General features: G+C 45.8%; 1 protein-coding gene across 1 annotated transcript in view; it reads right to left on the bottom strand.

The window, feature by feature from the left end:
• Positions 1-13,593, bottom strand: part of T265_01600 (hypothetical protein) — a gene marked incomplete at both ends in the record, with an annotated part of 40,543 nt that extends 26,950 nt beyond the window's left edge. The window contains 6 exons of the mRNA XM_009165659.1: positions 632-849; positions 11,655-11,723; positions 11,769-11,830; positions 11,880-12,016; positions 12,875-13,029; positions 13,491-13,593. Of these exons, the coding sequence (XP_009163923.1) occupies positions 632-849; positions 11,655-11,723; positions 11,769-11,830; positions 11,880-12,016; positions 12,875-13,029; positions 13,491-13,593 (744 nt within the window). The remainder of the gene's footprint in view (positions 1-631; positions 850-11,654; positions 11,724-11,768; positions 11,831-11,879; positions 12,017-12,874; positions 13,030-13,490) is intronic.
• Positions 13,594-13,790: the final 197 nt, after the last annotated feature.

Raw genomic sequence — 13,790 nt, 5'->3', positions numbered from 1 at the left:
CCCCCCCCCCCCCCCAGTGAATGAGAGACGTGAAAATTAGATTCGTTGAAGTCCATATTTTGATGACATACGTGCAGGTAGACGCAATCTAAATAAATCTGTCATTTCATGAATCGGAGTGTTGATGAGCAACCGATGTACGGTCCACAAATGTGGTGACTATTCCTAACACACTAAAATTGCCTTAACTAAGTTTAGGAGTGAACAGATAAGCACCGAACGAATGGTGCCCAGAAAACCAGTTGCCAAAAGCTAGGGATACAAAAACTTATATTTTCTTGTTAGCTAAAGGGCATAGGGTAAACATAAACGCCTTCGCATCCTAAGGAAAGCAAAGCACCGCGCTAAATTCCAGTGCAACAAACTGTCAATTTGTCGAGATATAGATAGCTTGAATGTGTTCACTGGTGGCTGATCAGATGGCAGTTGATCAGTTCGCCGAGCTTGGCAATCGGCTTGCAAACGTTTCGCCTTCAGTCGAGGAGACATCAACACCACTCAACTGCGCACTGACGATGTCTCCCCGACTGGGAAAGGTTTGCCAGCCAATTGTCAAGCTCGGTGAACAGATCAACTGCCATCTGATCAAACACTGATGCAACAAACTCCTAATGGTACCAGAGAAACATACCATGAAGCGTTTGTAACGGACGGGATGCCACGGGGCCAAATGTTGTTGTTGTCGGAATAAAACGTCAGGATCGTTATCCGTTGGTCTTCGACGGACGCCGATCTGGCCACGCAGATTACCCGGATCGTTCGATTTCAGACGAGCTGATACAACTGTACTTGTAGTTGGTGTTTGGGACGTGTTTGCGTGGTCTTGGCTTTCAGGGACACGTGACTTTTCTGAACCAAAAGAGGAAAAAGGATGTTCCACATTCCGTAAAATCGCCAACGATTTAAAGTATGCCTAACTGACGCACAAGGTATGTAAAAGTTTGCACTTTCTACACCATAAGCGATAGATGAAACATACTCACTTTTCGAAATATAGTTAGAAGACACGTGACTGACGTGTGGTGTACATGTATGGAGTAGCTCTGGATAAAATGTGCAAAGTTCCTCTACAAGTAGAGACCTATGGCCTACTGTGGCACGTGACCGAGATTCCTACAGCGGCAAACGCAGCCGCTGGAATAGCTACAAATTCCAATAATTGAGCTATGGTGATAGTTCTTGAATCAGAAGTAGCACTTAATTTCTGTACTAGAAAAGAGCAGAGCGACTACGGAAGGTTAAGAACAAGCAACTCGAGAAGAAGTCATTTCGGTCTGCATCAAACAATAAATCTTTGTGAAAGACGGACTAGAATTGGTTGCTCTAGCTATCGCAGGAAAAGTTAAAACGCGTTCCGAATCGACTCAACGCGCCCCCAGCACATCAACCATTCGAAGATTCCGTGATTTTTGATGCTTAGCGACTAATGACAGTCACCATTTGTTCTGTAGCATCTGATGGAAGAATGCGGTTCAGTCCTAACCATACCATTCAGAAAAATAGCAAACTGCTGGCGAGGATGGTCTAAAGTTACAAACTGCCAACAAAGTTCGGAATTAGCTGGCGTCTCTGAAGGCTGGATGCGCCATCAGTTAGACGGACTGCCATAACCAACCTGATCAGGTTTAGCGTCCCGTTGATATACATCTATACCCGGAGACTATCTATACATGGAAAAGCACGTCCTGAAGACGCTGTGATTAGGCTTATTGAACTTATACAAGTGCCTTCAACATATTTGTATCTGTGATCAAATCTGTCCTCATTCATAACAGAGATTCCGGCAACCAGAATAAGCCATTCTGGTTCCACACGGCATACACGTTATATGTTGAAGAGAGGAACCCCAAGAATCAATCACACATTCACGCGACCTTGTTGATAATCATCCCTTATCAACCCCTGTTTGTTTTTTATCTATCCCTGATAACTCAGTTAAATCCGAAGAAATGGCTTCTGGAGAAAACCTATTCTACGACGAGCGTGAAGAAAAGCAATTCCGACAATATTAGAAAGATAGCCCTAGATCAGGGGGATTGATAGCAGAGTTCCGCCTTTATCCAAGAGAAGCCAGACCGCACGAGAATCTGCAATGACTTATCCCAGTAAATTTGCCACAGGTATATTTTTTTTATCTCCAAATAGGGCGAACCGATTCCCTCCAATCTTCGTAACCTTACACTAACAAAAAAGTGGCCAAAACTTCCTGCTACCTGCACCAGTGACCCCATCCTTCAGTTTAGAATGTCAGTGCTAAGAACTTGCGCAATTAGACCCGCAACCGCACATAACTCTTGGAGCAGAAACCATTCAGCAATGGAAACTAGTTTAATGGTATCATTAAAGAACTGCCATCAGTAGACCTAACTAAATGTGTCTGTAGAGTTAAGACCAGATGTCTATCAGTTATCGCCTTTGAGAATGGAAACAAGGCTGGGGCTCAACTTTCACGCTTGAGAAAACTTAGGCTCTTCATGTTACCGCTGTTCATGAGAACCGCGCGGAAACACTGCAATTCAAATCCCGTGACGCGCACATATATGTCGCGTGGAAGAAAAGTGGAACCACGCCAATACAAAGACTAATTATGGTTGATTTCTTGGAGTCGCTTTTGACTTGTGGGATACTACTAGAGGATAATATCACACCAGGGGTACCCTTTTCGTGGATCCTTTCCTGGGTGGGTGTCAGGAAAGAATAACTGTATCTGCGGCAGGCGACCCTAAACAGGGTGGTACAGCATGTGGGCAAAAGCATAAGCGATTTCCGAGTTGTCTAAAATCCGACAAGTAAATTGAAAAACAGCATCGAATCCGATTTCGAAAGCATGATGGAACGCACAGATCATTGTTGAAATCAACATCCTTGCATTGTGATAAACAAATTCAAGGCAATCTTCAATCCTCTAACTACCCGTGCAGTTCGTCATCCGCTTGAGGCGCAACGTCAGAGTAACGCCGTAGAAAGTTCATGTCTCACTTTGTAGCGCAGAATCCCACCCTCAAAGCAGCGTCACGCAAATGATTGGTTCACAAATGTTCACTTCACAAGGTCAGTCGGACAGCGTCACGTGACCAACTGGTAACGTCAACAGCAAGGAACTGGGATGCTGTGGCTAGATCCCCCAAGCGATTTTCCTATTTTCAAGAAAGAATGCTATTTTCCTTGCACTTCCAGCCTCGTGATGCTTTCATTCGTTTTCGAAGGAGAAACGTGAATCATGGGAGAATAAATAACGTTTAACAACACATTGTCAGCTGTGCTACAGGTCATTCGCAGCAAAATAATATGACTGACTAACGTGGAAATGATTGAGGGCTCCGGTTTCCAAGGCGGTTTCTTCTTTGGCCTGCGGCCTTTATTTCATTATACCTCAAAAGGAAATAAACTAACTTATTGCAACAAGCTCCATTGGAACTAGCGATATACGTAGACCAACTAAGGAGGTTGACTACGGAATGAAAGATTTTAGGAGTTATAGGCGTACCATACCTTCTACGAACAAACTAATATCAAGTCAACGTCAAAAATGCTTGATTTCAATAAACGCCAAAGGAGCTTTGGAAAATCTTAAGAAAGTTAACACCTGGAAGGATAAAACTACTCAGGTAAGTGATTTTACCAACCGTCTCCAACATCACGACCAAGTTTGGCGTAAGGTCCACCCATTCTTTGGTCCGCATTTTCCGTTTAGGTGGGAAAAACCTCCCAAAAGCTTGATATCAATATTCAGGTAATTTTCTGTTGCGTTGCTTGGAGCTCGAGATAGTACAGTGGTTGAGACACGAACTTACTGACCAGCTCTTAGTTCTATTTACACAGGCGAGCCCCATACGAACCGGGATACAGTTGGTTCCTAATCAAGTGTTCCAGAATTAACGATAGTTGACCATAATGTGATTGGTCTATGTGCTCACTACTATGCGGTCCGGTGTTGGAGATAAGTTCTAGTGATAAGTAGATGATCAGCACAAGGCGAATGAAACGGCTGCCACTGTCAGCCCCAGAAGGATACACAACAAATCTACCGCCAAGTATTGTTCATCAATTCCATCAGCATAACGGCTTATATCACCGTCATCCGGGGGGCGGGGGGAAAATTCAGAAAGATAACTTAAAAGTTAACATAGATCATCTTACTGATTCTGTAGTCTGGGGCACATACAGGTACAGCAAACAAGTTACGCGGCTCCGGTCGTTCTTTTCCGACTCTGAGATACCCAGCTGATATAACTGTACACAGTGGACTGTTTACTACACTCGAAGAACGGGAAGCGTTTTCAGACCTCATGCCGAGGGCAATTCCATACATGAGCGAAACTATAGGACGCTGGTAATGGATATTCGAAACCACGGGGATAAATCGTGGACAACCATAGCTGGCTCAGGTTGTGTTGGAATGTAGGACAGCTGTGCATCCTTGTGCGCGTATTTCAGAGATACGCTATACACTGAAATCCAGCGAGGACAAAGCGAGGGATCTGTTGGATTTTGAAACAGAGTCCGTATACAGAACCCCACAAAGTTGAAGAAATTTCTTAGATTGAAGATGTACGTTTGGTTCCTATTTTTAGGCACAGAGCAGGTACCAGTAACTGAATTCGAATACAAGAAGCAGAGGGTCATACCGTGCCAAAGACGTGAGTCGGATTGGAGTGGCAGATGAGAATGAATACTCGATGCTCGGATGCTGGTTGCCCAGAGCGAAGAATAGGGTTCAACTGAGACACCTGACTCTCCCTTGGCTCCCATGGAGTGGTTGAACCCGATTCCCAGGGGTTGTAAACTCAAAGGTTATTGCGGCACTGAAGCTCAAACATCCTCATTTAATAAAAGATTTAGGTCAGCAAACTAATAGACAGCAGAGTAAATCCAAAATTCAGAGAGTACCACTCCACGGAACACTGTCTTTCGGTTTTAAAGGACACGAGAACTAAACGGAGAAGAATGCCTGATCAACAGTTACTTTGAGATGCGCAAAACCTTCGAATGAATACGTTAGGTTGGAGTAGCATATTTTACTATTCTCGATTTCAACGTAGACAAGCAGTTTGGAATCAAGTATACAAATGACTCACGAAAGACTGAAAAACATATTGATCAGCGCAGTCAAGAAACACGTGTTTTCTTCGAAACAAAATTAAGGGCTCATGCGAAGAATAAACAAAAAAATTAATAACACTCATCTCGAAAACCCAGTTGAATGCTGTGAGAAAATAGGCTGCAAAGAAACCTGACTTTTGTGTAGGTTGCCACGACGTGGTAAAGTGACTCACACTCAAAAGCCGTCCACCCCCAAATCCAAAAATCAAAATCACTCAGCAGTAGCACCCTTTCAGTGCATAACTGCCATGCTAACCGGAGGAAGAACGAGGGCTGGAACACTGTCAGATTGCCCAAGCCTAGACAAGGGAAGTCGGGAGGCAGATGTTGGGTTCGAACCACGAACCTTACGTTCATTAAGCTCGCGCCTTAACCACTGAGCCATCTCGCCCCAAGAATGGCTAGATTCCTAATTCTTCAGCAGCAGTCCATTTAGAAGGGCCGACTGCGGTTAGCTAACTCGTGACAGTCCCATTTGGAAAGGGATAAAACATCGCCGTCGCGGCTCAGTATCATAAAGCCATAAGCACTTTTTTATATGATTTAAGGAAGTCCTGAATCGAAAATGAAACCAAAAGGTCTTACAATTGCGGACGTTCCGTCCAACAGACCGAATGCGAATTGGCGGAAGTAAAGTGGTTAGGATTAATTGGTGTCCACATTTCCTCATGTCTCCAGTGTCACGCAGACTTCATCCTGGAAGAAAATACCAATAACCGTAAAAAGTGACTCTAAAACCTTTCGTCTTCCATTCAGACCCTACAAATGCTCAACCACGCCATAACGGGAGCAGGATTGTTCAAACCAGAGCGACGCAGATACATATTCTACAAATTCCGCAGCCACCTACAACCAATACAAAGTCAATCAACCAAGTGTTGTTCGGGGAGCCAGTTAACTAAGGTATATAGCACTGAAATAGTGCTGACGAAATGCGATGGTGCAACCGAAACTACATGACAGTAGCTCATGTGTTGACTAGCCTGCCGAACGTTATCGGCCTGTGAGCAATTGGCGCTCTGGTTTTCCAATCTCCTCTTCGTAGACAAACGGTTTAATACAGGACGAGACTGACACCTCCTTGCATAGTGCTGGGAACTGCCTGTGACACGACCCAACCAGGCGCACCCAAGCACTGGATATCAGACCAAACGGTGGCACTAATCAAATCTCGAAGAAATATCCGAGCTGGTCCCGAACATAACGCGGTTCGAAGAGTCATCAGACCTCAAGTAAAAGTGAGCTTGCGATCCGACCGTGCAGTACGGTTAAACACAGAAAGCCAAAGAAATGGAAGAGGTCTAGAAAGCCGGTAATACACGAAGACTAATTCAGTTGATCCGTGCGACCGTTCCCCGGAAACCACCTGTGAGTGAAACCATCAAACATCAGAATGGAACGACCATCTCAAATAAAGAACGCCTCGACCGGTGGGCTGAATACTTCGAACAACAACTGTCGTGACCACCAGCCTGCACTCATCTAGAGCCCACAGGTGAAGTAGAACCCTATATGGTGAATGTGGAACCACCTACGACCTCGGAGGTTTATGACTGCATATGTTCTCTCAAGCACCACCGAGTCCCTGGTCCGGATGACCTCCCGCCCAAACTTTTCAAAGACGGGGTTGAAGTCCTCACTCGGCGCTTGTCCGATCTATTTGCTTGCATTTGGGAAAAGGAGTGTGTCCCAGACAACTGGAGAGAGTAGGTGATAGTGCCCATTTTCAAAAAAGGGGCGCGTAGTGAGTGTGGCAACCACAGGGGGGATCTGCTTGACCCCGGTTGTAACGAGACTTTTGGCGTCATTCGTGCTTCGTCGCCTTACGGTGGCTCGTGAAACACTGACTCGAGAGCAGCAATCGGGATTACGGTCTTGTAGGGGTTGGGTTGACCAGATCTTCGCACTTCTTCAGGTTCTAGAACAACGCCATGCGACCCACAATTCTAGTATTCCTGGATTTCCGAGGTGCATTCGACTCGGTTGATCGGTCTGTACTTCTTGACACGGTTGCTCTTGAAGTAATGCCCCGTAAGTTTGTAAACATAATACGTTCTTTGTATTCTCAGACTTCCGGACGTGTGAGAGTGTACGGAGAGCTCTCCAAAAGTTTCCGTACACAAAGCGGTGTCCGTCAGGGATGCCTACTCTCCCCGTTCCTGTTCAACTTCGTGATCGATGAAATCATGAGAGGAACACTGAAAGGTCCCCAAAACCCCAGTGTTCAAATAGCATGTGACGAAAACCTTGTCAATCTGGAATATGCAAACGACGTCAACCTCATGTTCGAAGAGGAGGAGAAGGCGCAATTATTTTCGGATGAGCTGACCAAATCATCCCGTCCTTTGGTATGCACTTCGCACCCTCAAAGTGTTAGGTCATGCTCGTGGACATGCAGCATTCACTGAGCACGCCGCTTACAATCCAGGAAGAGTCAATGAAAGTTGTGGAGCGTTTTACGTATCTTGGAAGTTGTATTAGTTCTGATTGTAGCGTGACAGATGAAGTTAATGCATGAATCTGTAAGGCTCGGTTCATGTTTGCTTATTTGAGACCTTATGGCATCAAAGTGGTGTATCCATGAATCTCAAGGAGCGTGTGTATCAAGCTACAGTAGGGGGTTTTGTTGTATGGCTGTGAGACTTGGCCTATTCGAGCAGCGGAACTGAGACATCTTCCGGAGTTCGACGATCGTTGTCTCAGAACCATAGCACCTTAGAACCATAACCACGCAACACATGTCCAAACCAACACAGCTTTTGGTGACGGACACATTCTTCAATGGAAGTACCCGTTACACAACCGAAAACTCGCTTTCTAATTGCCGCGTTACGGATTCACCGACACTAAACCATACGAGCTATGGTTCTGGAACAACGATTGTCGAACACCTGAAGACGTCTCAGGTCCGCTGCTCGAATAGGCCAAGTCTCACAGCCATACAACAAAACAGCCCGTACTGTAGCTTGATACACACGCTCCTTGAGATTCGTGGATACAACACTTTGATGCCATAAGGTCTCAAATAAGCAAACATGAACCGAGCCTTACAGATTCATGCATTAACTTCATCTGTCACGCTACAATCAGAACTAATACAACTTCCAAGATACGTAAAACGCTCCACAACTTTCATTGACTCTTCCTGGATTGTAAGCGGCGTGCTCAGTGAATGCTGCATGTCCACGAGCATGACCTAACACTTTGAGGGTGCGAAGTGCATACCAAAGGACGGGATGATTTGGTCAGCTCATCCGAAAATAATTGCGCCTTCTCCTCCTCTTCGAACATGAGGTTGACGTCGTTTGCATATTCCAGATTGACAAGGTTTTCGTCACATGCTATTTGAACACTGGGGTTTTGGGGACCTTTCAGTGTTCCTCTCATGATTTCATCGATCACGAAGTTGAACAGGAACGGGGAGAGTAGGCATCCCTGACGGACACCGCTTTGTGTACGGAAACTTTTGGAGAGCTCTCCGTACACTCTCACACGTCCGGAAGTCTGAGAATACAAAGAACGTATTATGTTTACAAACTTACGGGGCATTACTTCAAGAGCAACCGTGTCAAGAAGTACAGACCGATCAACCGAGTCGAATGCACCTCGGAAATCCAGGAATACTAGAATTGTGGGTCGCATGGCGTTGTTCTAGAACCTGAAGAAGTGCGAAGATCTGGTCAACCCAACCCCTACAAGACCGTAATCCCGATTGCTGCTCTCGAGTCAGTGTTTCACGAGTCACCGTAAGGCGACGAAGCACGAATGACGCCAAAAGTCTCGTTACAACCGGGGTCAAGCAGATCCCCCCTGTGGTTGCCACACTCACTACGCGCCTCTTTTTTGAAAATGGGCACTACCACCTACTCTCTCCAGTTGTCTGGGACAGATTATTATTCCCTAATCATGACGTAGCGGCTCGTGGGACTTGTGTTTAGCCCCAGGACTGAATGCGCCTTACTGAACTACATTCCAATAAAAATTCATCTTTGAGCCGTTAGGTTGACTGGTTCAATCAAAAATAAGATCAATGGTGTTTGTTTGTTGTCTCAGCATACGCTCCGACAAATGACAGATCTGAGGCTGCGAAAGATAGGTTCTATTGACAGTCGTCACGGGGATTCCAGTCATGAGGGAACACATATATCGTGATTCTGGAAGGTGATATGAAGGCTCAGGTTGGACGACTAAATTCTGAGGAAGCTTATCTTGACGGCCGATTAGAAGTTGACGCTCATCATCATCATCATCGACAACATGATGATGACGCTCACCACACAGATAAAGGTGAACTTCCTCAATTGTGCGCTGAACACTATTTGCTTCTAGCCAGCACAAACTTTCAGCACGGGCGCTCACACTGTGCGATGAGGAAGCCATTGACTGCGAATCAGCCGTGGACTCAAGTGGACGATGTGCCCATCGGGGCGAGATGGCCCAAGTGAGTAGAGGGCGGATGTACTGACCAGAAGGTCCGTGGTTCGAACCCGACCTCTGTAACTCGATTCGCCCTGTCTAGGCTTGGACAACTTGGCAGTACCTCAACCCTCGTGATTCCTTCGGGTAGCATGGCAGTTAGGCACCGAAAGGGTGCTACAGCTGAACGCTTTTTTTCATGTGCCAATCAGTTACCAGTGGAAAGCCCGAGAAAAGACTGCCGTACACTTGATTCCAATTACCGCACTGTACCAGCACACGTGTCCATTCACTTGTCTTGTGGCTGGGTACCTCCGAGAACTCATCGCAATGATAATTTAGATTGCGACTAGTGAAACATGAAAGACCTCATACACACAGCGCTTGAAACCATCTGCCCGAGTTCACTCGCACACCTCATCATGATCAGGACGTCTGAGTAAAGCCAGGAAAACAATACCAATAACAAACGACTGGGATGGCACGCAAAGATCCCCAAAAGCCGAATAATGAACAGCTTAAGAATTGACAGACAGCACTGATGAATCGCCAAAGCCCGCGAAATTGAGGATATGTAACGAGGACCAGCCGCACAGGTCCGAGGGTGGATGTTAGTGAAACGATCACCGAAAAGGATCGGACCCCAAAAGAATCACAGAAAAGTCGTCTCGAATGATGGACTGAGCGCTTTGAAGAACAGGACAGTTGGGCCACAATAACTCACCCTCTGGGAAGACAAAAAGAACCAAAGTGGGATGCTGACGTCAGTCCTCCATTGAGGACGAAAGCTCAGCGTACAATTTCATTGCTTCAGCTAACAGGGCACGTGAACCAAAGGGTTTGCACCCCGCATTCATCATCGTTCGAAAACCGTCGGGTCATCAGCCTAGTGGCTATAGATTCCAGGGAGGCGTATCTTCTGTCGTCCTTCCTCCTCAACTCCACAACTGAGAATGCTTGATTTCTATTTATTTGTCTTTAAAAATGTAAACTGTTTTAAATAACTTAAATAATTCTACTGTATGTTCGGTATTCGCTTCGATGGTGTAAAGTCTAAAGTGCCGCTGCAAGATTGGGTGGGACTAAACCCAAATCTTATGCTTCCAGGTGAACCGATCGATGTAGTGAAGTCCGCTTACTTTGATAGCTACGGAAATCCCGAGGGACCGACAAAAGACAAAATCACCTCCCAAACGGAAATGCATTTCGGGCACTAAAAACATTCGGGGATTAACTGCCATGCCACCCGAAGAAAACACGAGGGATGGGATGCTGCTAGGTTGCCCACACCTAGACAGGGGAAGTCGAGATGCAGAGATGGGGTTTGAAACAAGGAACTTTCGGTCAGTAAGTTCGCGCTTCAACCACCTCGCAAGCATGTCATCAGCTTGACCCTTAGGAGCGGAGTGCACAATTCTGCGGTCCGACCTCTTCCACCTCATGCATCATGGACCTGGCAGTCGCGTATGGAAGAGCTTCGAAGGGTCTATGTATCTGTCTCTGAAGCACCGGACGGACCTGGTGGGAACACCAGATCAGTAATGCTGAAGCACGCAAGACAGTTTCCGTGGAAGTTCACTCTTCACCGGTATATCAGCTGGTCATACTATATGTATTACACTGATTAGGCCGCCTGTATTGCAGAAAAAACGTGCACTTTAGCGTATATGGTTAGCAAAGAATTCTCCGGTTGTGTACTAATTACTACATTCATTTTTCATTCAGCGAACTGAGTAAATGGTCTAGCAACACACTATTAGTGTTTTGGATTGTAACATAGTAGATAGTGTCGTAACAGCTGAGTTTCAGAACCCAAAAGTCATCGGCACCTAAGTGCGGATAAGTCTCTGTAAAAGAAACAGTTCATATGAGATTAACGGCTCATATGTGAGGAATTGTGACTGCTACACTCACCGAAGCAGGCAGATACCAATAGGGGACGAAGAAAGTAAACGCAGGTGATAGCAATATCGGTTCGCTAGCTTATTCGCTATTTAGAACAGTGCCACCGACAGTAGTATGACAAAAGGAGCGCGCTGCTACTGCAGAAAACGTTCGCAGTGACTAGAATTCATATAAGTGGTACACGTCGACATAAGAAAAACTGTCTGACTAACAGCACGCAAAATGCTCACCTTTCATGACCTCCTTCACTGTGTCCATGACAAGTGCATCGCGAACAAGTGGAATTAAATGACACTCGTCTGGAAATCGATCAAATGGTTAATGCATAACAGGAAACAACCCACCATTCACAAAGTAGCCTAGTACAGAGGTTGGTAACTTCATAACCTCCGAACGTAACAGATAACTGTTACTAGACGATATCGAGTGGGTTAGCCAAGGACGAAACAATTTACTTTTGGCCTGGAGTAGGACTCATTGAAGGATTTTTTCCATCATGAATGGTCAGTTCCAACAGATCTGGAGAGCATTTCATTCGGCCATCCTTTACCTGCTCATGCTCAAGAGAGCGATTGAACCCGCGGTTTTTATACTGTTCCGTGCACAACATGAAAAAAGAAAAGAATTAGTCTTACCAGAATCAACAGTAGCTTCCGCATTAGTGCACCAGAAATGTAACAGTCAATCTAAAGACGTAACAATAATATGAGAGAGTTGTGTGTACCTCTTTTAGGACCCCTGGAGAATCCATTTCCGTGAAAACAACAATTTTCGGTTGCGAACTTGCAGGGGTATCAGATCGAACTGTAAAGAATGTTTATATTTCAGTATTTACTCTGCAGCCCCTTCTAGCTATGAATGGCGCGCAAAGAAAACAAAAGGCGAAAACAAAGCAAAAAGTTAAACCAAAAGATAATGCAATCATAGTAGCAATAGACCCATAGTTTTCGAGGTTCCTTCGTAAATGTCAACTACCAGCTTGCATCTGGTCACGTAAGATAGTGCCGACGGTGACACAGGAATCACTAAAGAGTAACAATAAAATAATTGTCCGGCTACAACACCCTTTCGGTGCCTAACTGCTATGCCACCCAAAGAAGCACGAGGAGACCCATAGTTTTCGAGGTTCCTTCGTAAATGTCAACTACCAGCTTGCATCTGGTCACGTAAGATAGTGCCGACGGTGACACAGGAATCACTAAAGAGTAACAATAAAATAATTGTCCGGCTACAACACCCTTTCGGTGCCTAACTGCTATGCCACCCAAAGAAAGCACGAGGACCCAATACGGGTCCTGCAGAGCATGAAGTCAAGCACTTCGCCAAACCCAACACCTAACTTGGTTACTTATTAATGCAAGATCCTAAAGTTAATGAGACCCCTGCTCAGACCCTAGATTAGTACTTGCGGCACTGTTTATTATACCGTTCACTCCTCCTCAGTTGTAACAGCCTTTCGGTACTTGGCTGCCACGCCACCCGAAGGAAGCACGAGTGCTGGGATACTACCAGGTTGCCCAAGCCTAGACAGGAACGGTCGAGATGCAGAAGTTGTGTTCGAACCATAGACCTTACGGCTAGTAGGTTCGCGCTTAAACCAATAAGCTATCTCGCAAACCTGACTTCCGGGTTCGTGTCATCAGTCTTGTCATCCGTATCAACCGATTTTCATCCACATAACTCACTTCTTCTCATACAGCACCGGGGCAAGATTACTCGTAGTAAGGGGTCCCACTGCTTTTGGTGTCATTGATACCATTTGGCCTTCCTGGCGTGGTTGAACCTTGTGGAACGAAGTTACGGCCGGTTAACCCGGCGGGATCATTGCAGCACTCAAGCATGACCACGTCAAGGTGGCAGCTATAGGTTGGGGTTCACCGATGATAAGGAGAATAAAAAACCTGATAGCGACACGTTGGAGACTACAACCCAATCAGTCAATTGACGTCAAGCGACTTCGTTTAACCAGCATGGCAAACAGTGACAGCTAGGGAGTGCAGGCGATAGATTTGGTGCAAGACAGCAGCTAGCTGCTCGACGCTGCTATGTCTGCCAAGATCACCCACCACTGCTTAGACTCGTCTCACGGTCCATCCGGGGAGAGAGCAGCGCGACAACAACGCGACTTAGTTGACTGGTGAGGACCTTCAGGCTTCGTCGCCAAGTCATGGACTGACCACTCGTGGATCGTCACCATTCAACAATTCGCTGGACAAATAAAGCTCTACGAAGCAAATGGTCCTCTGACATACAAAGCACACGGCCTAACCAGCGCAATCTTTGAAATGTGACCAGCTAACCTATTGATGGTGAAAGAACTTCCCCGAAAGTCATCTGGTGTAAAAAAAAATCATTCAGCTGTAGCA

Source organism: Opisthorchis viverrini, assembly GCF_000715545.1.
Source record: "Opisthorchis viverrini unplaced genomic scaffold opera_v5_17, whole genome shotgun sequence".
NCBI classification, from domain to species: Eukaryota; Metazoa; Platyhelminthes; class Trematoda; order Opisthorchiida; family Opisthorchiidae; genus Opisthorchis; species Opisthorchis viverrini.
This window is presented reverse-complemented; position numbering and strand designations above follow the sequence as displayed.